This window comes from Periplaneta americana, chromosome 6 (genome assembly GCF_040183065.1).
Source record: "Periplaneta americana isolate PAMFEO1 chromosome 6, P.americana_PAMFEO1_priV1, whole genome shotgun sequence".
In the NCBI taxonomy this organism is placed as follows: domain Eukaryota; kingdom Metazoa; phylum Arthropoda; class Insecta; order Blattodea; family Blattidae; genus Periplaneta; species Periplaneta americana.
This window is the reverse complement of record NC_091122.1, coordinates 91,046,066-91,073,284: the sequence shown is the minus strand read 5'-3', so window position 1 is coordinate 91,073,284 and position 27,219 is coordinate 91,046,066. Positions and strand designations below refer to the sequence as shown.

Genomic DNA, 27,219 nt, shown 5'->3' with positions numbered 1-27,219 from the left:
AAGCCGAAAGGGCACGGGTTCGATTCCCTATAGCGTCATGGATTTTCTCCATTGATCCAATCCTTCCGGCAGTAATGGGGTTCACATAGTCTCTAAGAAACGTGAATACCAGGTTTTTTCCTCGGGGAGCAATTGAGATCACAGCGTAGTGCTGACATCGCTATTGATACCTAATCACGATTGTCTCTTGAGGTGAAAGTCTTAACATTCAGAAAAACTCTAAGACCTTTTCGGGGCCTCTAATGGGATAGATTTGCTTTACATTTAATATTAATTGACTTTCAATGAACATTCCTTGTACAAATTATATTTTGAATAGAAGGAAAACAATCAGATTTTACTGAGGCTTGAAAGAAGTAAAATCTTTATGTGTAGAGTGTAGGTCATTACTTCAGCGGGTCGAATTCCAAAGAACTGTTAAAAATCAAATCCAACATCAGTGTAAACTTTGGCGTGTTATTTAATTGAATGGTAAGCTTAATAATTTTCTAGTTTCTCCTCCAGTAACTCACTGTTAGTAAGAACTTGTCATTCCTCGAATTTAGGTTCAAAACCGGACTTTAATAACTGAAGTGAAAATAGGAAAACAAGAGTTTTTCCGACATTCTCACTTTTTTTTTTCAACTTTAAAAATTTCATTCCGTCAACGCTCAGCATTTCATCCTTCTATTCTCTTTCATATAGTTTCAAATCACCGACAAATTTTATTTCAGGATAAGATGGAGATGACGAATCAGGTAACTGCTTCTCTATGCAACGTTCACATTTGTGCTCCGATTCCAGATGGATGAGAGTACGCTGAGTATGTTCCCGGTGCTGACAAAGGACTCTAACGACGAAAATCACTAATATGCGAGGTATGGTCACATCAGATAGAACCCGCAAGTAGCGTTCTGCTGGGAAGTACAGTCCGTTCGCCACGAAAAAGATTTCTTTCAGTTAAATGCTGTCGGTTTTTCATTTTTATTTATTACTTACATTGAAAACGACCACCGAAGAAATTGTGTGTAGTTACATTTTCCCTGAATCGAGCGTTAGAAGTTTTGTGTTGCGTAGTATGAACAGATAACACAGGCTGAAGAACATCAAAGTTTGAGAGTTAGTAAACAGCTGACTTCCATTCTGTGCAGTTCAGCTCAGTTCGTGACATATTAGAACAGCGAATCTTCATTTATGACAGTATATTACGAAGAAATCATACAAAACGTGCCGTGGCATTTTACTGCGGCATTCAACAACCATCAGATTCAACAATTCAGAATTTAGTGGAAAATAGTAAAGGCTAAGAAAAAAAAAAAACAAATCTATACTAATAATAAATCTGTAGCCGAAATTTTTCTGGTAATTTTCGATTTTCCAAAAATAATTGGTCCTAACATATATAATTAACCACCCTGAAACCGAAAATCGCATTTTTGAAATTTTTGTTTGTATGTCTGTCTGTATGTTTGTTACCTTTTCACGCGATAATGGCTGAACCGATATATATGAAAACTGGAATATAAATTAAGTTCGTTGTAACTTAGATTTTAGGCTATATGGCATTCAAAATACTTTATTTAAAAGGGGGGTTATAAGGGGGCCTGAATTAAATAAATCGAAATATCTCGCTTATTATTGATTTTTGTGAAAAATGTTACATAACAAAAGTTTCTTTGAAAATGATTGATTTTCGATAAGTTTTATTCTTTACAAAAGTTTGATAGGACTGATATTTAATGAGATAAATGAGTTTTAAAATTAAAATAACGCCATCTAAGACGGTGCAATGAAATAACAAATGACTTCGTCTATAAGGGGCCTTGGACAACAACAATCGAAAAAGGGGCCTTGGACAGCAACAATCGAAAGCTATTAAACTTAGCCTACAGACAATGTTTCTGTGTTTGTATGAAGTAATATCGGAAGCTAAATTAACCGATTTGTATAATTAATTATTATTTCACCATTGGAAAGTGTAGTTTCTCTAGGTGGACATACTGCTATAATGTTATTACAGTAACTTCTTAGTAAATCGAGGACAGATAAGATTAAAATAGCTTCCTATGCACAGAAAATTCGATAGGCTTTTTTGTACATTCGTTTTCTGTATTTCTTAAAGTAATATTTATGTACACACTCATTTTAATCTCAGAGAATTAACGAACAACGAGAGTGTATTGATTTAGTATGCAGTAATAGTACGTTAGCTTAGAATCCATTATTTTATAATTCATATTTTAACTATGCTGAATCGAATCGTGTTAAAATACATAAAATAGACTATATATGCAATAAATGCAATGCAAAAAAAATTGGGTAATGAGCCAAGCAGATTATGTTGCGCTGTTGTAAAAGTTGTTGCTTCTGAGATTCAAGAGCCCCCACAACAAATTAAACACTTTCTTATCGGAGTACATCCGTTATCAACGCACTTTTTATATAATATAATATAATATAATATAATATAATATAATATAATATAATATACTATAATATAATATAATATAATATAATATAATATAATATAATATAATATAATAATAAATATGTAGCCGAAAATGTTCTGGTAATTTTCGTTTTTCCAAAAATAATTGGTGTTAACATGTATAATTATTCATTCTGAGACCGAAAATCGCTTTTTTGACATTTTTTTTGTATGTCTGTCTGTCTGGATGTTTGTTACCTTTTCACGCGATAATGGCTGAAAGAATTTCGATGAAAATTGAAATATAAATTAAGTTCGTTGTAATTTAGATTTTAGGCTATATGGCATTCAAAATACTTCATTAACGGGGCCTGAATTAAATCGAAATATCTCGCTTATTATTGTTTTTTTTTTTGTGAAAAATGTTACATAACAAAAGTTTCTTTAAAAATTATTTCCGATAAGTTTTATTCTATGCAAAATTTGGTAGGTCTGATAGACTTTTAAAATAACAATACAATACGTTTTCACCGCCGCCTCAGATTGTAGCGTTGTTGTTCCTGCAGTAATTCCCATGTGCAAAATATAAAATTTTTGAGTAGGAAGAAAAAACACATTTATTCATTCCATGGCAATGGTACATAAGAGATCGTAAATTTTTACATTTTCGAAAGAAAGAAATATAATTACATATCACTGTTTATGCCGTATCACTAAGTTATTTGAAGGTTTCAGAACCATAGTGGGCCAAGCGCCATTTACTGAAGACGTAGAAAACAAGGGTTAAAATTAAGTTATTACTATAATTCAATGGAACCATATAGCAAGTAATATAAAGTTTACACATTAAAACTAAATGATATGTCAATCTTCATTAAACTATAGTTGCGTGTAATAACAAATAAGAAACATGTTAAAGGAATTGTCATTGCACCAAATGAGTGCTCTCTGGACCAAAATGATCGCAATTTAATTATTTAAATACAATTTCAATTAAGTAACATATTAAACGATTTATCCTTCTAACAAACACGAATGTTCCCTGGATCAAACGTCCTATTTTAATTATGTAATTACTTTATATTTATTTCTAACAGGTGCAGCGGAGCGCACGGGTACGGCTAGTTTTTAAATAAAAAAAAATAACGTGCAAAAATCGTGTTCTAACAGAGGAAAAACTCGATGACACAGATTACAGACTACAATACCTTTCAAGAAATCCTTAAGGAAGTTAACTCAACAAGCAAGGATACACCTGCTTTACTTACCTCTCGGAAGAGCCTCACATCCTACTGCTAGCGTGATATACTCTAGACAATCAAGGACAATCTGTGTGATCTGGTGACCGTTAGGGACCTGCCCTCGTCTCTGGGGTACCCCGAGGCTGAAAAGCCACTTGTATAGTTTCCCATTCATTTCACTCCTACCTCTCTATCTACCTGATCTAAATATAGCAGGTCTTTCGCCTTCCTCCTCCGTACACACATCATTTTCTAAAATGCAATACGGCATTGTATATGATGACGTTATTTTTATCTTTCATAAGGACACGACATTACGGATTGGATTGAACGACATATTTCCTTTGGGATAGACTCTATTATTACTACAATTAAAATATTGGAAATTTTTGTTGAGTCAAATACAAATTTCATTGTAATGTCTTGCGTTAAACTAGAATTCGTAGCACTGTCAATATGACAGAAATGACATGTTAGTTTTAAGCATTTTATTGCTCTCTGGAACTCACCATACAAACAAGGCGAGATCTCGGACATCCCATTCGGGTGTGGCTTTCTCCCTGGCAGTGTGTAGCAGTCCTTCTCTCCATTCTTAGGTCTATGGAATGTATCGTGTGGCACGATGTAACGATATGCCTGCAGTCCATCCTTCACCACGTCCTCTACAACAAATTTCGCTCGCTTGTCAAGCTTTTCTGCAATTCCGTAACTCTCTAACTTCTCCATTAGTGAATCAACTCACTCTCATACTTGACGGGTGTTACTCTGCACAGGGTCTTCCTGAAGAAGTGAAGATCGTCTGTCCTGGCGATGTTCTGGTGGTATAGCATGCCCTCGGTGGCCAGGTCGATAGAGTCGCAGGTTTCGTTACGCCAGAAGCCCAGCCTTTTCCTGCCGTTGAACCGATCCATTGTGAAGAAGCGTCGAGCACTGTTTTCTCCAATGAATACAGTGATGTTGTCCACCAGGTTGCTGTATATCTGTAGCATATAATTAGAACAAGCCACAAAATAGTTATTAACAATCATAATTATAAAGTTCTTATTTATGCAAACCAGTTCGTATGAGATAGAAGAAACTTTAACTTAAAAGTGATAATGTTAAAAGCTAAAGTAAAATTTCCATCATATGACAAGTTTCCAAAACCATAAGGTCGAAATTACTCTTGAAATATCGTACTATGAAGGAAAGCATCAATACAAAAATAATTATCTGCCAATACGAAGTAAAAGGTACAAACACACCTTCCAAAATATAGTCAAATCTGCATTTGAATAGATCAGAATATGTCAGTTGGTGAATCTGACATGGCTCTCCGAAATCCTTTACGTTTCATCATCTAGATCTGTAATCAAAATATTTCAGTCGAACTTCGTAGCTCTCAACAACTCATTGTCCATGAAGCGGCATTGAAGTTGCTGTCCTCTGTAGAGGACGCAGTGAATGAAAGAGTTAAGGTTGAAATGTACAGCACAGCTTACTCCACATTTTGAAGTAGGATACGTTTTTCCCCACTCCGGAATCCGTGGTGAAACAAAAAATGGCAGAATTTTAAATGCTTAACACTATGAGCCACAGCTGAATGCTGATAATAGTAGTAATAGGCCCAGTAACCCCCCACTCCTTTCACTACGGCATGAGGGTGCCGAAGTTGCTTACAAAATTATCAATGCCGCGTGGCCTCTCTCAGTAATATCTCGTCATCAAGAGCAGATACACACTTATATTATCACTCATTTGATTTGTAACCGCGCGTTCTGCAGTGTTAATGTGGTAATGGACAAGTATGATACGCTTTGAGTGAACCGCAGTGACAAATGTTGTAAGCCGAGACTTATTTCGGAACGTCGCTTCATATTAAGAGAAAATATATATTAATTACTTTTCTTATCATAGACCCATAACTTACTGTCCATTTGTGAACAGATACATATTGCAGTTACATTCCCGAAACGGGTGACGTATTCTGCTTGCCGGTATATCCCTAATATATCGTAGTTTTTTTTGTTTTATTTGCAATCCTGTCTAGCGTGGCCCTACCGGAAATGGCGATATCCGAAACTTTCACGTTAAATGTTCTTGTTTCACAAAAGTACTGCACACAAGTAACAGCTATGCTAACACGTGTCCTACACTCAACATGATCGTAATTCAAGATCTGATTTATAGCAATTAAGCAACTTGTTTTCCACACGTGTCTCAACAAAATGGTGATACGTTTTATGTCTTATTACTAGGGCCGTGGCATCGGTATATTTGTATTAGATTGAAGGTGAACATACGACGCTGGACAGAATGTAGTCGGCATTTCAAGTACAGGCAGCGGAAGCAAATTTGACACGCATCTAAGCAAGCACGTTCCGTGTTTTGTATACGATTATTGCGTATTAAAAATCAAGACAATACACTCATTGTATATAAGGATTATTATCGGAAAGGTCTAAAATGCCGGTGAGGTTGAGATTAATTGTTGGAAATCATATTTAAATGTCACAAATGTAGTAAAACATAAGTCTGAAAAAAAATGTTTTTTTTTTTTTATGTTTAAAGTTTTGCATTACAGTTGTAGAATGCAGATAACTTATATGGCGTACAATTTTGCTTTGCCCATATTTAACTGTTACATTAATTTATTTATGACAACTAGCTCCGTTCGGGCTTGGGTTGGATCCCCCTTTGGACTTTGGTTTCTTCGGAGGTTTTCCCCAGCCGTGGGACTGAAGCCGGATGGTCTATGGCGAGTCCTTGGCATCAACCCCTTTGATTTGATTACCCCCTTTGATTTGATTACCTGGTTGGGTTTTTCCGAGGTTTCCCCCACCGAAAAGGCAAATGCCGGGTAATATTTTGGCGAATCCTCGGACCTCATCTCATCTCACTACATCTCGCCAAAATGTAAAAAAAAATGTAAAAAAATTGTACAAAATATGTAAAAATTGTAGAAAATTACTAAATTGTAAAACTATAAAAATTTGTAAAAATTGTAATTGTAATATTGTAAAATGTTGACATGTTCCACATCTTAAAGCTTCATTGCTCATGTAAGATCTATGGAATAAAATAAATGAATGAATGAATTCCGTACCTTACTTTTTTGGCATGTTGTTTGCCTGGTTTCGGTTTCGTTGCAATAAACAACATTCATTTTCAAAGTTTCAAATGAAAATGACCGCGGAGTGTCGATAGTATAACCTTGTATGCGGAAAAACTGCGTTCAACATCGGCTGAAATCAAGGGCGCATATGTAAAATATTTTACATCATCCATTTCTACAGTCGCCCTGGGTGGCAGACTTAGTATAGCGCTGGCCTTCTGTGTCCGAGGATGCGGGTTCGATCCCGGCCTAGGTCGATGGCATTTAAGTGTGCTTAAATGCGACAGGCTCATGTCACTAGCATCGTTAAATAAACCTCCAATCGACCTGAAACTAACACAAATGTACAGATGTCACGGCCTTATTTATTACTAAAGGTAGGAATGTATACCACAGTTTGAGGATATTAGGTTAGTTGTGCTTAGACTGTCGTTACGTTATGAATGACGTGAAGCCTGAGGTATGGCAGATCACAACTAAAATGTGTTGTGTATCGCAGCAATTGAATGGGAATACGTTTCTCGTGCGTAAGATTCAGCGTTGTGCTGCGGCAATTGGTTTGTTTACATTCCACTGCGATTCGTTGATTTGTTAACCACATAAAGCTACAACCTCACCCTGCTTATATCACGGCTGAGTGTCCTAACAGGTACCCATGCACCTACGTCCGCTCTCTTTCTTTCAACAACGAACACTCTATGCGTACCTAATCTTGTAGTCTCTGTGGGTAAATTCCTATCTTTACCTATTACCAAAACGTGTGCCGCATGTTTCGCGTGCGGTGCCTTAATATTGAAAGACATTTTTTGTTTTGAAGGCGGAACAACGGTCGGTTGCAGGTATCTGGCCTTCTGGCACACTGTTACGTAGCATAGAAGGAGATTGTGAAATGTCTTTAGCACTTATAAACTCAAGAGAAAATAATTCTTGGAGCCTGAATATTAGTCTCTATTTAGGCATTTTTGTTGACCACCGTTCTTATCGCAACATTAAGCTTTCCGCTTGCCGAAAAGAGCCGCTAACATATTCTCTCATCCCTCAACAAAGGGAGGTCGCCAGACGACTGCTTAGCACTCAGGCTTTGTCTTAACGTTTTCGCTAAACTGGCAAACATTTATGGTCTCTTTCCTGAAGAATCAGCGTCACCAAGCTAATAAGGTAAGTGAGAAAGAAAACAGATTTATTTCTCTTGACCTCCGAGAACTTATTCTTCAGCCTAGCAAACAACCTAATCATAAAAAAAAACTGAAAGCTTCAGTTTCTCAGAGTACTTTTTCCCACTGAACTAAGAGCTGCTACAAAATTTCTGGCTTCAATGCATTTCCTAGGTACCTTCCTGAATCAAATTTCTCAACATTCATCTCGACTTCCTACATGGATCCTCTTCTACGGCCAGTCTACTTCATACGCAGCCTCCGCTCGAGGGTCTAGTACAGAAATGTCCCTGTACCTTTCATCCTATCTTTCGAGAGTTATTCTAACTCTCTTCGCGAAGATTCTGCAGGACACGATTTCTTACTGAAGTTTCTCTTTCCTTATCACGCGAGCCAGTAGCGAAATATTCTAGTCTAATCAATCTAATTCTAAATATACCTACATTGAACCATCAAGATTTCTTTCTCTCTACTTGCTACTGTCTACTCATCAATCACCGGCTCTCTTATTCGTGAGTTCATTTTTCTTCTGTATACACATTCACACCAGAGTACGATTCCCAGGTTTTCGGAATGCAAATAAGGGACAGTTACAACATTTAACTCAAGGAAAATACGAGAAACTTCTAAGAAAGACAGAAATTTAAGAGCACCATCTTCTAGATGTGAAATTGTTAAACACAATATTGGGAAAACTACTTTAGTCTAACACTATTGAAGCGCTACATGTACTGTAACTATTACTAACAACCAATTTATTTTTATTATTACAATTTAGAAGGCATGTCAATAACATCTGGGATTCAGATTAATTAGAAGTAATAATTGCAACGACTGTATTCACATAAATTATTAAATAAATAAATGTCGTGTTTTTCTAAATACACGCATGTCGTCGTCTTCGTTTTATGTGAAGGAAAAATCGCTCATTTTGACTTCAAACACTTACCACGTTTTCATACATACCGTGCTAAACACAATCCAACATTATTGTGATAATAATCTTGTTCATCGATGGATTGTAAAATACAGTATAAATAGTGGTAATTAAATTGAAATTGAAGAAACTAGATGTTTAAATTTATTTGCTTCGTTGTCATGTTTTTATAAATATTGTTATTAATAAGGAAGTAATTGTTTGCTACCGGTATGTTATTTCTATAACATCATCCATACACAAAGTAAAAAAACGAATAAACTACAAATAAAAACTCGTTGGCCATCTATGACGCAATATCGTAAATATGTGATTATTTGCGTCTCATATGGGATGCGTACGGGAGAAGTTTCTATGGCTTCAAATACGGGACTTCTCTTACAACATGAGACACCTGTCAATCCAGAGGAGCACACATCGTTAAACTCACAATGGCTAAAATCTAGACCTCTGGTAGTCATTGTAGAAAAATAATACCTACCCTGCGAAAATAATAGGCTAATCTGTGCAACTGTTCTCATATTTGGTGTGACTCAGAACTAACTTATCCAGTTGGTCGAGGTGGCGAGTTACGCAGCAGTCAAAATGTCTGACATTAGAATGCAACTGTATTTGCTGTTATCTGATGCCTCACCAAGTCGAGTATTCCCAAGTTGTCCACGGGCACCAAGAAGGGGGCAAGTTTGTGACCCACTAACAGCAATGGGTCCGTCAGGTTCCACATGTAGTCGTAGACGCTGACACGCTTAAAAGGCTGCGATCCCATTCGACGCATCAGCAGGTTGAAGCCTAACTTGATGATGAAAGACGAATCCGCCAGGTATGACGCCATTCCCTGGGAACATTGCACCACTTCATATATTCTCATATTATAATATACAGGGTGTCCCATTTATCTTGTGCACATATTATAACTTTTTTGTTTGGATAGGTATTGGAATTTTTGTTTTTGAGCGTTATGTTAAAACGAGGGGCTAACATGAGTGTGAAGATTTGGTGCATGTAACTACGTTATGGTACAAGATACACGTAACGTCATCAATTTTTCAAGTAGCACTGCATACTTTAATCATGTTACATTGATAACACACATTAAGACGAATTCAATAATGTATCACAATGTCACCTTCCTAATCAATAACAACAAAACGAAACAAAAACGTACTTCCAATGTGATAATGCTATGCTTTGAGAGTCGCAGAAGATGTTCCAAATGGTGACCATTCACATTAATGCACATTCCAAGGCGTTCTCCGAAAGACCGTATGACTGCCCGGCATGTTGCTGGCTTAATGGACTCACAAGGCAGTCGAATGCGTTGCTGCATGTCGTCTGGTGTTGTCAGAATGTTCTAGTATACACTGTCCTTTACAGTTTCCTACAGGAAGAAGTCGAGTGGCGACAAGTCCGGAGAACGTGCAGGCCACTGTACGTGGATTATGGCGTCGATAGTTGTGGTTTGATTACATGTTAAGACAGCAAACACACAACACACGACGTGTATGGACATCAGTCGTCTTTCGTTTTGTGTAAGAATGGGGCACCACAACAAACGGGATATTCAGATGGCATTCATTTTGCATTTTGTTGTTGTTATTGATTGGGAAGGTGACATTGTGATACATTTTTGAACTCGTCTTATTGTGTGTAATAAATGTAACATGATTAAAGTATGTAGTGCTATTTGAAAAATTGATCACGTCACGTGTATCTTGTACCATAATGTAGTTACATGCACCAAATCTCTACACTCATGTTAGCCCCTCGTTCTAACATAACTCTCAAAAATAAAAATTCCAATACCTATCCAAACAAAAAAGTTATAATAGGTGCACAAGATAAATGGGACACCCTATATTGCAACATAAGGGTCCCATTGCATTTAGGCCCCAACGCGAGTTCACGCACGAGGATGAAAAAGGAGGTGAACTTCAGTTAGCTATGTCATTTGGTAATGCTATTTAAAGAGCTAGGTGCTTAAGTTTTCGATAATGACCATGCTTACCACACAAATGTGATAGAAACTCGTCATATTTCACAAAATTTATTTTAAAAAATTAAGTGTGAAAACAATTAGCACATAGGCCCTAATAATAAGTAAAAAGGGTAATATTTTAAATAATAATAATAATAATAATAATAATAATAATAATAATAATAATGGCTTTATTTAACCTGGCAGAGTTAAGGCCGTAAGGCCTTCTCTTACACTCAACCAGGATTAAAACTTTCTCACACAGTTGAACATAAAACTTGATCGGAATTAAGTAATTACATACTGATACATAATTTTTAATGAATTTCTTCATAAATTTTAAGTATAGAGAAATAAGAATAACACTTCTGCACATACAAGTACTGTATTGAAAAATAATTAATTAATTAACATACATATTTCATAACCAGTCTGAGTTAGACAATCATAAAAAGTACGATTATATTTTCGCCTTTTGTGTGATAACCTCTATGAACTTAACTTCGATTATAATATTAATTAATGCTATGGCAGAACAATATTTAAAGTGTTGGTTTACATAATGTACGTACAGATATCACCGAAAGGAAAAGAAATTATGTGTATCACATAATAATAATAATAATAATAATAATAATAATAATAATAATAATAATAATAAACAACAATCAAAGATTTTACATTACACATAACACAATGTGTGTACGTAAAGATATCAATGAAAGAAAAAAAAAAGTCAGTAGTACAAAATACTAATAGCGATTGCAAGTGTTACATTGCACATAGCAGATATGGCAGTAACAATGCAATACTATACTCAGTGCATTTCGAACTGGCGGATCAAGGTCACGCACAAACGTACAAACCACGCACGAGTCACTGAACTGTGAACTGAAGCACTGAGCACGCGTGGCCAGTTCGAATTGCGCTGACAATAGTGTTATATTTCTGTTATTGCTAACTTACTATCAGTACATATAAGTTAACACTAACTAACCTCACAATATAATTAAAACAAACACTAAGTCATTCTTTAATTTTACTTGAAATTTCCGAAAGCCGGGTAACATGTCAATTTTCTTCCGAAATATAATGTTATTCTTATTAATCACTAGCTGAAAGCACCCAGCGTTGCCCGAGTTTTCCTCTTTTCTTCTATATTTAATTAAACCGGTGTTAGAATTCTCGGAAATCTCGGAAACTCAACAATAGACAAACAAAACGAATTGTCTTTACTAAGCTTTCCTCGTCCATGAAGATGAATATTTACATAGTGTCACTTAATGAATTAATGAACTTCTGAGCAAAATACCTGCCAGGGTTAACTCAATTTAAAACAGCTGTAGATCAGGCACCGAAAAGAAAACATTTCATAATCTGCCTTACGGTAAATGTTTTTTTTTTAATTTATATATATATATGTATATATACATAATTTATTTATTCTGATGTCGTTAAGGCCATCAGGCCTTCTCTTCCACACCACCAGAAATACAAATAAAATAACAGATAAAATCAAACTATAAACGAAGTAAAACCAAACGAAAATATATACAGGTTACAGTCACACAAACTTTAAATGAGTTACCTTTAACTTGAAGTTCAGCAAAACAAAAACACACTCCTCGGTCCCTATACGCCCATTTAGCGTTGACTCAATATTCTACCGAACTTACATTTTATCTCTGCCGGTCATTGACCGTCAAATTTTAAGTGGCTTTCTTAATCGTTGGCATCAGCATATTGAAAAGCATTACAACCTTTCTACCGTCTCTTTTTCTCCTCATCGCAAATGTGACATTGCACAGAGGTAGAGATTAAAATAATTATGAGAACTGTACATTAATCTGAAGCTGTGTTGACATATAATTTCATGTAATTTCAGTCTATATGTGCTTTCACTTGAACTTCAGACACAGCTGACGATAAATAGGGAATACCCTTGTTCCCAGACTGAACCCGTTGGGGTGTTATCGTGACCTGAAATTTATCCATCAATCGTACCAAAGAATCAATTTTCATTCATTCATAGTGTTCTGCCCAAGGGCAGGTCTTTCACTGCAAACCTAGCATTCTCCAGTCTTTCTTGTTTTCTGCTTTCCTCTTCGTCTCCGCACATGATCCATATATCTTAATGTCGTTTATCATCTGATATCTTCTTCTACCTCAAATGTTTTTCCCGTTCACCATTCCTTCCAGTGCATCCTTCAGTAGGCAGTTTCTTCTCAATCAGTGAACCAGTTAATTCCTTTTCTTCTTTCTGATCAGTTTCAGCATCATTCTTTCTTCATCCACTCTTTCCAACACAGCTTCGTTTCTTACTCTGTCCATTTCACACGCTCCTTACTTCTCATATCCACATTTCAAATGCTTCTAGTCGCTTCTCTACACTTCGTCGTAATGTCCATGCTTCTACCCCATACAATGCTACAAAGCACTTCTCTAGTTTCTTCCTTAGTTCTTTCTCCAGAGGTCTGCAGAAGATGCTCCTTTTTCTATTAAAAACTTCCTTGGCCATTGGTATTCTCCTTTTGATTCCTGGCAGCAGTTCATGTTACTGTGTTGTAGTAGACACCAAGTAGTTGAAGCTGTGCACTTGCTCTACTGCCTCATTTAGAATTCGCAAGTTTACCTTCTTTACTTTTCTTAATAGTAGCGTTTAGGCCTCTTATTCATGAGGTCCTGCGTTCGACTACAACCTCGTGCTTTTTATGTTCTTTTTTGTTCTGTTTTTGAGAGAGACAAACTATACATAATGGATCCTTTCTCTTTTACGATTATTTTAGTAATTAACATCAGGTTCATTAATATATTATGCCATGACTTTATCATTATGATATTATGGCTGCAAATGGAAAGAAAAAAGATTTTATTCTCAATAAAAATATCTTTCGTGGCATAAACAAAACAAATTTACTGGCGTCGGCCTTAAAACATTCAAACAATTAAGCGTTCAAAAAACAAAACAAAAAGCCACAATTCAATATTTAGTCTATCTTCCTCTTATCTCGATCATCTTGCAGTCGAGTGGGCATGGAATCGACTAATCTTTGCAAATAGCGACTTTTCTTAGACACGATTTTCCAGGCATTCTGAACATACATACATAACTGTTCTGTCCATGGGCAGGTCTTTCATTGCAAACCCAGCAATCTCCAACCTTTCCTATTTTCTGCCTTCCTCTTAGTCTCCACATATGATCCACATATCCTAATGTCGTCTATTATTCTTTTCAACCAGAGACCCAACAAATTCCTTTTTCTCTTTCTAATCAGTTTCAGCATCATTCTTTATTCATTCACTTTTTCAAACACAATTTTATTTCTTATTCTGTCTGTCCACTTCACACGCACCGTTCTTCACCACATCCACATTTCAAATGCTTCAATTCGTTTCTCTTCATTTCGTCTTAATGTCCATGTTCCTTCCCCATACAATGCCACACTCCACACAAAGCACTTCACTAGTCTCTTCCTTAGTTCTTTTTCCAGAGGTCCGCAGAATATCCTTCTTCTTCTATTAAAAGCTTCCTTTGTTCATGTTTGCAGTTTTTCTTGGGAAGGATAGGCCTAAATGCGGTAACATCCCGTTGCTTTCCGCACACCACTATCTCTTTCGCATCTTATTAAATTCCAGGGGACCCAAGCGTGGTGATGAGGAGAGTGGATTTGACTAATTGGGCCCTCCGGACTTCACCGAAAGTCACGGCAAGGGTTAAATATTAATTCTATCAGGATGTTTGACCCGATCAGAGACCGGGAAATCTCAATTATCCTTTGCCCCCCGCATCCTGGACTAGCTTCTACGAATCATCAGAAAATCTTAGAGTGTGATTGGGCCAATTTTTCCGAAAATGTTTCCACACTTTTGCCCTCGTAGCTCAGCGGACGAACGTCGAAATTTAGATGTCAACGTCTCATGTTCAATTCCTCGTTACTCCTTTTTCATTTTATTGTGGTTCAAGATAGTATAATGTAATAATACAAAAAGAAAAACTAATACCAGTATTATGCAACTGGATTTTTCCAAACCTAATATTAAATTTATGTTATTTATATCGCTAAAGAATTATTACAATATAAGTAACTTGAATATTATTTATACAGTATCACTAAAGAACGATAACAGAATATAAATGATAAATATCAGTTTGTTTAATTAATATAAGATATTATATAATACTTATTTAATTATCTAAATAAAATAACCTATTTTACAAAGAAAGATGGTTATTTGTGTTATAATAATTACTTAGATAAAATACAGATTATTTATATTGCGAAAGAACAATAACAATATAAATAACTTGAATATTATTTTATAATGCTAATGAAGGAAAACAGAATATAAATGATAACTTGAATATTATCTATATCGCTAAAGAACGATAACAATATAAAAAAAGGTGAATATTATTCATATCGGAATTTCACAGATTTATTACAGATGTATTTAAGAAATTGCAGAAGAATAGTAATTAGTAACAGTGTCCTATTTATTCTTCTTGGAGCCAAATTTGTAACTTTTAAAAGTGTGGTTACTATGTTGAAGTGTATGTGTTGTAACGGATGCTTGATTTGTTATGTATGTGAGTCAGTTATGTGATGCTTGATGTCGTCGCAATGTCGTAATTATAGTTTGATTGTGTTTGTGTGACTATTGTGTATTAATTTATGATGTATGGTATAGCAAGCTGCGTATTTGTGTTATATAAGTGTTACGTATGTGTGTTGTTAATGTTTTTGTATGTTTCAAATTGATACCTGATATTTATTTTGCAATCGCAATGCCTAATTTACGGTTTGTTTATGTTTTGTTTACATCGCGTAAGCTAATTTAATTTTCTTTTCTATTTCTCTTTATGCTCATCTTTTTTGTGTATGAAACTATAGCCCTAACATACATATGTAAAATAGGGCTAACCACCACTGGAGATACAATAATAATAATTGTTATTCATATCGTTATAAAACGATAACAGAATACAAATGATGACTTGAATTTTATTCATATCTCTAAAGAACGATAACAAAGTATAAATAACGTGATACCCATAAAGAACGATAACTGAATATAAATGATAATTTGAATAGCATTTACATCGCTAAAGAACGATTAAAAAATAAAATGAACACTTGAAGATGGCCCGAACCCACAACCTTTGAATCATTAAACAAGCACGCTACCGCTGGCCTACGAGGCGCAGACATGGAACGCTTTCATAGTTCGGGAACTGCTTGTTTAAGCACATGCATCGTGTAACATCGCCACGACCCGAAGTGGACTTTGAAAATATTCGCTGTTCACGAGTGCGGCCACTTTTTTTTTTGACAGCTGTACATCTTTCGCCGATTGTTCATAGCAGAGCAATTGCATCTCTCGTACTTTATCCCTTCCTGAAGCCAAACTGGTCTTCTTCCAACTGTTTTTCCATCTTAAAATATAAACGTGAATTCAGTATAGAATCAATATATGTGTATATAATTTAATTTACATTGAAAAATGTTTTTACCCCTTGACTGCTGTTCGCCCGCTTAAATCATTCCCAACTTTTTCAAATATTACTTGAGAAATTATCTCTCACAAATTCAAGATATAATCAATTGCATTATTTTTTATGTATTTTTACAGTATAATTTCACAAGAAGTAATTGTTTAATAATATGTATAAAGAATAATATTCTGAGAGACACATATTTTAGAAATTAAGAGATCGTTCTTTCCACAACGCTTAACATACTACATTGGCAACATAATTATACAGATACAATTTTGCAATAACAGATTTTTGGACATGAACAACAATATTTAGAGAGATATATATTTTAGAATTAATACAGTATTATTTTCAGTGGTCTTACGTACATTCGTATACTATATTAGCAGCATGGCAAAAATATCACTGAATTGATTTTTTATATTCATAGATTTCTTTCTTTTTCCCTCTATTGCATAAATATAATGCATAAATGTTTAGGTATCTTCTCCTTTCGGTTTTAGAGTTAATATTGTCAGTTCTATTACGCTTTGCATGAGTCTTGTTCCATTGCATAATTTTGATGGGTCAATATTCCGCACTAGTACTATTGGTGATTCAATATTAAGTATTAAATAATGTGGTGGCAATCATAGTTTCAAAGAATTCAAGAATTCAATGGATAAACCATAGCCTGCTCACTATCTACAACTGTATCGAGAAACTCATAATAGGTCCTGGACTGCGTAAATATACTTATTGCATAAATTATCTAGATTTTGGCCTTCATGATGTATCAATAATGTTATTTAATTTCGTGTTATTTTTTCCACGGTCTCGTGAAAGTCGATGTTGAACACAACAGACAATAATAAGGAACAATTGACTGTAGAAGATTGCATTTTAATACAAAGGTCACTTACTAAGTCATGGCAACTATTTTTTTTTAGGGAAATGCGTTGTTATACAAACATTACCATTATACATATATGAAAATACGTAATGTATTTTTCAAATCATGTCTGTTACATGAGTTTCTCAGGAAGTATTGTAGAGAAGGGCAAAGAGCAAAAATTAAGAAAATGTTATCTTATGTCATAATGTTGAAAACAATAGTTTGCATGCACATTAACACATTAAAAACGTCTGCACGCACATTATCACATTTTGAACACATTAAGATCCTTCGAAGTAATCTGCAAGGCAATCAACTGTTCACTGCCAACGACGAGGAAGACGACCAATACCATCCATCAATTGTTCCATTGTCCAATCTGGCAATCTCGCTTCGCACTGCGTTGGCTATGTCTTCTCGTGTATGAAAGCGTCTTCCACGCAATGGAGCTTTCAATTTCGGTATCAAATCGAAATCGCATGGTGACAGATCAAGGGAATAGGTAGAATGCTCTAGCACTTTCCATCTCCAGAACCGTAAACTGGTCTGAACATCGGCTGCCGTATGAACTGTTGTATTGTCGTGGAGGATGATTGCATTGTCCAACAACTGGAACGTTTATTCCTGATAGCGCGACGTAGGTTATTCTGCAGATAAGCGTCACAGTAAGCTGCATTAACAGTCTGGCGATGGGGGACAAAATGGCACAAAATAATTCCTCGAATGTCATACGCTAAAATGACCATTAACTTCAACGGAGATGGATTTTGACGGACTTTGTATTTTCGCGGCGATCCTTGATGACGCCATTCAGCAGACTGGCCTTTAAGCTCGGTTTCATAACCCCTGGCCCAGGTTTCGTCAATGGCAATGATCCCGTTCAGCATGATGTCTCCTTCACCTTCGTATCGTTCCAGGTTCACACGACACGTTTCGTAACGTGTCCACTTTTGTTATTCTGTTAGTGCATGTGGCACCCATTTAGCAGCAAGTTTGCGCATATGCAGATCGTGACGTAAAATTTTATGTACAGTTGCCTGGTCAATATCTGTTTCTGTTGCCAACTCCTGTAGAGACCATCGTCTGTTGTTCTTTAAGCAATGTTCTATCGCTGCGTGAGCAACATCGGTACGAACAGTCCTAGAGCGTACCGTACGAGGTTTGTCGGTACTTTTTACTCGTCCACTTTGGAAAGCTGCTACCCATCTTGCAACAGTTCTGTACGGCAGAGCACGACCTCCAACAGCTTCTACGAGTTGTGCTTGACATTCTCTCGCGTTTTGATCGCGAAGCACTGCTATTTTTACGCATGCACGTTGTTCTAGCCGACTCACATCCATACTTGACACACTACAAACATCAACAATGAACCAACTGACTTGTGCGCATCCCTCTTATTCTGTCCTTGAATATCTGCACCATCTAATGGCATCTGTAAGTACTATACATCCTAATGTAAATATTGCATATCAAAAAATGTGGATTGCGGTCCGGGATTCCACGAAAAAAAAAAATAGTTGCTTTGACTTAGCAAGCATTTTTCTACACGAATGTTTGATCGTATTTATTTTTATTTTTATTTTATTATTTTAACGTCCATTTCTCCAATTTTAATGTGGCCTGTTTTTCTCCTGGTTATGAAGGCTAAATGTGCAATCTTTAACAAATACTGGTTAAAGCGTGTAGATTTGTGTCGAGAACATACATGCATACATACAAACATTCACTTTTATATGTATATTGAGATGACCGGAATAATATCAATTTATGCAAATAATATCAGTGGATTAGCAATAAAGATCTGAATGAGTGAGTGAGTGAGTGAGTGAGTGAGTGAATGCATATGGGTGGCTCAAAAGTTAATGTGAATACGCTGGAAGGTGAGAGAGTTGATGATTTACAAGAAGACATGTAAATTTTGTTTCTACATTTTGAATCTTCTGTAAATGAACAAACAAAGGCTTCACTACTAAGATACACTGGGGCCAGCTTGAAGTGGGCGATTAATTATAAAATTAAGAGAGTGCTCAGAGCTTTTTTTTTATATGGAGGAAATGACCCGAAGGCTAGCACGGCAGCTTTGAATGGGCTTATTGTGCCTTATCATTATACATATATATATACGAATGGTTGCTTAATCCAAAAAGCCCTTTCTTTGTAGTTATCGTGACTCAGTTATATCGTGTCATCTGTCGATTCAGCCATGTAGGCTGAGGATCTGATGAAGTCCCCCATTAGAGAGCCTTTCTAACTCCAGAGAGCATACTACGCCTCCTCAGACAGATACCATCTGCACGACAGTCACAATAAATCACGCCGCACCGTCCTGGATAGATGTTGTTGAAATAAAAATGATGAATATTGAAATGGAAAGTAGCGGTGGAATGATGGAGGTAAACGGGAGAACCTCGAGGAAGATCCTCAGAAACCTTGGCTTTGTCCACTTTATTACGAGTCCGTCATCACTGGAATTTGAAAGTGGGCTCGCATTAATAGTAAGCTTTTGCTCTGACAATACAGCTACAAAGCCGATCAGAGCTTTACTTTGTTTACTATAATTAGTTTATTTCATTAACTAGCTATAATTGGCTGCAATTTAATTGGTACAGCTTAAGTTATAAATTGTCTCAATAATAATGATATAATGAACCGAAGATTTCCTGGTCGGTGGATAGGTAGAGGTGGACAAGTTGCCTGGCCTCCACGCTCACTTGATATAAACCCACCAGATTTATCCTATTTAAAATCATTGGTGTATTCGACTCCGTTGGTTGATGTGAAAACTCTCCACAATCGAACTGTAGCAGGCTGTAGTAGAATACAAAATGTCAGGAATTTTGGAATGATTCGCGGGACCATGAGACATCGATATGAGGGCTGTCTTCAGGCAGAAGGTTATTATAAGATGATGTGAACACTTAAGTGTATGTAGTTATGTCGTGTATTTTTTAGACATTCTGTATATTCTCAGATATTTTCATTACTAATAATACAATAATGGAAACTTCCTTTTACCTGTAACAATAAAGAACTGAGTGAACTTGCAGGGCCGCAGCTACAAGTCACAGACTATGGTTAGGTTAGACTTTTAATAAAGTTTAATAAGTAAAGCCGTTTGACTTGTGTGATGGCGTGATTTTAAATTTGCAAAAGAGTTCTGAATCGGACGACCTTTTTAATGTTCTTACTGATTTGCATAAACGAAGCCGGACGTTAGCCTTAGCATCAACTCTACACGCGATATTGTTAATGACCTCGGATCATAAAAAGCAGTCAACAGCTTAACTCGGAGGCCGGTTACTGAAGTTTGATACCTATTTTCTCGTTACAAGATGTACAGATACGGAAATACACGTTTTAAGCATTCCCGATACCGAAAAAGTGTTTTTAGGCAAACCGTCTGTCTGTGTACAGTGATTTATTCTAAATTATTGGTCGGATTTTGTTTATGTCCAGTATCAAAAATGTCGGTTAGGATACACATGTAATACAGTATAATAATGTTCATTAAAATATTGATGTGTCTTTATTTGAAATCAGAATATATAATGAAAATCCATAGCGAGAAACGTCAAACGATTATCATCGTAATTTTTTGCTTTAGTATTTAGTATTTATTTATTTATATATTTATTTATTTAATTATTTATTTATTTATTTATTTAACCTGGTAGAGATAAGGCCGTCAGGCCTTCTCTGCTCCTCTACCGGGGGCTTCATTTGGAATAAGCTAAAAAGCTAAATAATGAATAATAATAAGCTAAAAAGAAGCCGTGAACTTTGAATCAAGAGAAAAATTGTGTCCCGATAGAAATGAATTATAATATATGGAGTTGTTTCTACGCTTCATTACGGATTCAGCCAAAAATTTCATTCCCTCCGCAAGGCTAACTGGACAGGGAAGACGGCACTTAGAAATTCACTCCTTCTTAAAGGATTATCGGTCAATATCTGTAAATCTATCTTTCTTATGCGTAAAAAAACAACAAAGAATTTACTGTCTCACTATTAACCAATGATATACAGGGTAAACCGTGAGTAATGTCATTAATTTCGGGGAGTTATTCTTTGAGACATTTCAAACAAAAAAGTTGAATAAAAGTTTGCTCGTTTTTGCTTCCTTATCGAGACAAAAATTGTTTTATATGAAATATTTCATAGCGTGTTTTTGGAAAGCCATTGATTTAATCCCGAATATGCTCAATCAATTTAAGAGAGCAGTGTATTATGACAGTAAACGATTGAAAGAATTTTAGTTTTGTCGTTTAAATATGCAGAAATGTGATCCGAACAAATGTGATATTCTAAAATTCTTTGCAGAACTAAAAGTTAAATATGTTCGGATCACATTTCTGCACATTTAATGGACAAAACTAAAATTCTTTCAATCATTTGTTATCATAATACACTGCTCTCTTAAATTGACTGATCATATTGTGAATCTAATCAATGGCTTTCCGAAAATACGCTAGAAAATGTTTCATATGAAACAATTTTATCTCGAAAAGGAAGCAAAAACGAGCAAAATTGTATTTAATTATTTGGTTTGAAATATGTCAAAGAATAACCCCCTGAAATTAAAGACGTTAATTATGGTTCACTCTGCAGTTAGCTCAGGCAATAGCCTACTAATCTACTGTAAATCTCTGTTCGGAAGAGGGTGCAATTAAATCTGCTGCTAATTACTTCGTTGCGCTTATCCGAGATTTCCGCAACTGTAACGAGAACGTCAAGTAATCCCATGCCGAATCCTCAGACTGATCTGGCCAAATACCATCTTGCTATCACCAATTCTATCGATGCTAAGTAACTTCGCTGTTGGTACAGAGATTGGAAACATTAATATCACTTTCAGATGCTTATTTTCGTAAATGTAAAATAATACAGTCTGTTGCAAAGTCATGGCGAAATTTTAATTATTATATAATTGTAACAAATAATTATATAGATATGAAACAGGCAGTTACTGTAGTTAACAGTTACGTACGCTACACATTTAAAAATTACAATCAAGTTTTTGAGTAGAGATGTTTGCGAAAAGAGACCGCAGGTCGAGTGAAACAACGCTACGAACAAAATAAAGTCATTTGTAACGTGCGTGTTATAGAATATTCTTAAACGACCCCTCGTGCTGGTATAAAGACAATTTCCTCGAATTCTGCATTGTTGCATTTCCCCTCAATGTAATAGTAAAACGTTATCACAATAAAACCAAGCGGTGGTATACAGGACAATGGTAGTACATTCGACTGCATGTCGAAAGGTTGCCGGATAAAACCCGAGTGACACCTAATTTGTTTATAATTATATTTAATTGTTACTTGTTTCATACAGTTGTTAATAAAATATTAATTGTTCAAGCAATTCATTTAATTTTCAAGCGTTTTAAACAAAAAAGTAGTCACTGTTTGAACCGCTTTATTGATCGGTAGCGATTGCTGCCGCATGGCATCTGGTGGGAAACAATTGACACTTGGCGTAAACAGTTGAAGGTCATTGTTAAAATACTTTTCGCACTATAGTTGTTTTTTTGAAAGATGGGACATGACAGTTAAGGGCCGAGTTTGGAACTACAGTGCTATGTTGCCAATATGGACTACCATGCTGCCAGCTGATGGAAGCTAGTAATTGACGTTAAAACATTCATTGACAATTGACGCGAAGGTAAGAAAACAATATAAAAATCGACAGAGAATCAAAGACGAAACGTGCCAATGATAACATTGTGTGCACAATAAATGTCGCGAAGAGAGCTATTAAGCACTTGCCATCTGGGAACGGTAAGTTTGGCAACTCAACCGTTGTTACCATAGCAACAGGCCTACCACACTATGTAACATTCAGTTGTTTTTCCGATCGCAACGCTCCTGTCATGTCTCATCTTACAGAAGAAAAAAAAAAAAAACAAGTATAGGTGGTACTCCATGACCAAGAATATCAAGAATGACGAATGTAATAGCTTCTCTGATTCGCTCTTTCAAATAGCTGGCGTTGTTAATGAGTGCACTGTGTCCTCTTTTCTTGACAGTAAAATTGCAGAGAAGTGAGGTCCAGAGAGTGTGATAGTCATGGTTTTCATCCATCTCTCCTGATACACTTCTGTTGAAATGTTTCATTTGACAATTCACGAAATGTGCTTGCGAAGTGCACCATTTTGCTAAAAGTTTACTTTAGCGTTGAGAACTTGGGGCACTACAAACTGTCCCAACATATCGAGGCAATGCTGCGATTTTACAGTGGACACCGCGCAGAAAAAAGGCACCAGACACTAATTGTTGCAGGAGCACGTCACAAATTAACTTCCAGACTACTATTGCTCCCCTGTTCTTTCATTCATTCACTCATTCATTGTTCTGCCCAAGGGCAGGTCTTTCACCGAAAACTCAACTTTCTCCAAGCTTTCCTATTTTCTGCCTTCCTCTTCGTTTCCTCATATGACACATATATCTTAATGTCGTCTATGATCTGATATTTTCTTCTACTCCGAACTCTTCTCGCGTTCACCATTCCTTCCAGTGCATCCTTCAGTAGGCAGTTTCTTCTCAGACAGTGATCCAACCAATTCCTTTTCCTCTCCCTGATCAGTTTCAGCATCATTCTTTCTTCACCCACTCTTTCCAACACAGCTTCATTTCTTATTCTGTCTGTTTACTTCACACGTTCCATTCTTCTCCATATCCACATTTCAAATGCTTCTATTCGCTTCTCTTCACTCCGTCGTAATGTCCATGTTTCTGCTCCATACAAAGCATTTCACTAGTCTCTTCCTTAGTTCTTTTCCCAGAGGTCTGCAGAAGATGCTTCTTTTTCTATTAAAAGCTTCCTTGGCCATCGCTATCCTCATTTTGACTTCCTGGCTGCAACTCATGTTCATTGAAATTAATAATGACATTTCCCACGTTGTGTCGATGAAAAGTGGCCTCATCACTAAATACTGTACGATCTAATAAAAAAAATGTTCGTCATTATAACCATAACAGTAATATCATTAATAATTTTATTTTATAATGAAAAATATGTAAGTTCAATCGTAAGACTTATCTCTTTGCAAATATTTATTTGATATGAAGGTATAAAATATATAAACGTTTTCGCCTTATTGGGCATCATCAGATATAATAAAATACGTGATCTGGAACTTGAGTAAATTGACAAATGAACAATATAATATACATGGCAAATGGATCTTCATGAGTTTTATGTATGGAGTTATAAGTAAAGTTTGTTAGAACTAATTTCAATACAATGTGAACTTGAAGGAATCGAAAAAATAGTTGCGTATACATATAACTCATGTTACAAGTATATATACATGATAAATGATAAGTGGTTAAATTATGCAGGTAACAGCGATGTTAAAACTTTAATTACCTGCATAATTTAACCACTTATCATTTACCATGTATATATACTTGTAACATGAGTTATATGTATACGCAACTATTTTTTCGATTCCTTCAAGTTCACATTGTATTGAAATTAGTTCTAACAAACTTTACTTATAACTCCATACATAAAACTCATGAAGATCCATTTGCCATGTATATTATATTGTTCATTTGTCAATTTACTCAAGTTCCAGATCACGTATTTTATTATATCTGATGATGCCCAATAAGGCGAAAACGTTTATATATTTTATACCTTCATAGCAAATAAATATTTGCAAAGAGCTAAGTCTTATGATTGAACTTACATATTTTTCATTATATTACTAGACTTATCTGAACACAAAAATGAATTGCAAATTTTATTTTAGTTGGTTATTTAAGATGCTGTATCAACTACTAGGTAATTTAGAGCCAATGAGATTGGTGATAGCTTGCGGTGATGAGGCCGAGGATTCGCTATATACAGTGCCGCATATAGGCTTAGGCAACCTATGCAGTTGGCTAGGGCGGCAATTTCCAGGGGGCATTATTAACTCTCTCTGTCCCTTCTCTTCTTTCTTTTTTTTTTTTTTTCTATTTTCGTTTTGAAGTGAAATTTGTTTTTAGAACACTTGTTAATAAATATTTTCTGAAGTTGGTTCTTGAACACCTTTTGGAAATCGAATGTCGCATTGTCGCTGTCGCGGCGAGAGTAAAAGGAAACTGTGTACCTGCATAATTATATTGTAATACCGGTGTCATGTGATTACATCATGAAACTACTTAAATTTAACTGCTTGTATAAACAAAGCATTGTTGAAAATCAAATTGGATATGTGTTTATTATTTATACCTATGAATAGTAACCACAACTCTCAGTTATATTTCCAATATATATCGTCAAGAATACTACTTAATCACTTTTCAGCATGTGCACTATTATAATTCGATATGTAAGGTTTATTCCGCAAAGAGTTGGAGTTTATTTTTCAATTTACTTTATACTTTCTATCGAAATAAAAAAATACTCGTAATAATTATATCACCATCAAAACCAATGTTTAAAAATAAACAGCCTGGCTTTCACAAATCAATTTTGTTTAAACAATGAATAAGTTAGAATATGTATCTTTGCATCAAGTCTAATATGCAGATCAATTTTGATGATATCATCAATGTTTTCTCTGTGGAGAAACTGCGAAAGAAATCTTTATAATTCACAAGTAAGATGCATGTATTTTGATTCCAGTAATTTATTGTTTCCTGAACTGTATAATTTCATTTAAAACTAATTTAAACTAAACATGACCTGTGTAATAGCTGCTCATAAACTGTTTGTGGGAGCTGGGGGGCGGAAAATGTTAGCACTGCTAGGGGCGGCATCACACCTAAATGCGGCTCTAGCTATAGATTAGCTGACATTTGCCTTACGGTTGGAAAAGTCAGGTAATCAGCCCAAGCGAAAATAAAACTCGCGCCCGAGCACAACTCTGGATGAGCAGGCAAGACCCTAAGCCAGGGATTAGAGATGGGTAAAAAATAACACAACAGTTATTTTGGAACTGTTCCGGTCTCGGAACTGTTGCAAAAATGAACAGTAGGTCGGAACCTCCTGTTCCGAAATAACAGTGTTCCGACTCCGAGCTGCTCACTTGCCCAGCTGTTGCGAGCTCGCAGTACCGCGTTGCACAAGGTATGTTCCGACTCCCTCGGAACTGTTGCAAAAATGAACAGTAGGTCGGAACCTCCTGTTCCGAAATAACAGTGTTCCGACTCCGAGCTGCTCACTTGCCCAGCTGTTGCGGGCTCGCAGTACCGTGTTGCACAAGGTATGTTCCGACTCCGAGATAACAGTCGGAACGTCGGAGCTTGTTCCGATGAACCAACGACAGCAGCAGTTACACTGTTCTCGTTGTTCTTGGAACTTCGTTGGATGAAGTTGGTATTTGAAACTCTCACGTGGTTGGAGGGGGGCGCATGGAAATTGAAATCCTTACGGTGGCGCGAACTTTAATATCAACATTTGTAAGACTGGCCAATCATCTGTAATGTTATAGTAAGTATTTAATAATCTGTAATATTCATTCCCGCTTTATGGTTTATTTCACCATTAGTTGACTAATTCTGTTTTATAAACATTCTACAAAGTCATAAAGTACGCATACTATTATTAATTCATTGATCAGCTGATTCTATACAAAGGTTAAAGTCGTAAATGGTAATGAGTGGTTTAGTTACAATGTCTGTATGTCGTTTGTTGAGGTTAAGTCTGACAAGCACAAGTCTTTATGCTATCTTCTCTGTTATCAAAGAACGACAAAAATGTTGTAGCATTATTTGTTGGAAACTACCCATATAAGTACTGATTTGGAGAGCGAGGTTTAATGCGAAGTTTAAATTACACTTTGGTAAAGATGCGATTCCAACATTTTACTAACCCACTGCGGGGTTTCCAGGTTTCAGTACTGCCAATATATATATTTTTTATTTATGAAATTGTAATATTTATTATTATTATTATTACATACCATATGTTTTAAATGTTATGTTATTTTTTTTTAGTTGGCTACCATGTCTTTATAACTTTATGTACGAAAACAAAGTGTTGTATTCTGTCCTTGTAGTCAACATCTGTGTAATTACTAACATTAAGCTTTTGAGTTCTGTCCG

The 27,219-nt window shown here is 35.8% G+C and overlaps 1 protein-coding gene across 1 annotated transcript in view; it reads right to left on the bottom strand.

The window, feature by feature from the left end:
• The window catches only part of LOC138701488 (scavenger receptor class B member 1-like), a 180,099-nt gene that overhangs the window by 17,368 nt on the left and 135,512 nt on the right, over positions 1–27,219 (bottom strand). The window contains exons 5-7 of the mRNA XM_069828404.1: positions 9,468–9,668; positions 4,391–4,628; positions 4,158–4,310 (exon numbers count right to left, since the gene is read on the bottom strand). Of these exons, the coding sequence (XP_069684505.1) occupies positions 4,158–4,310; positions 4,391–4,628; positions 9,468–9,668 (592 nt within the window). The remainder of the gene's footprint in view (positions 1–4,157; positions 4,311–4,390; positions 4,629–9,467; positions 9,669–27,219) is intronic.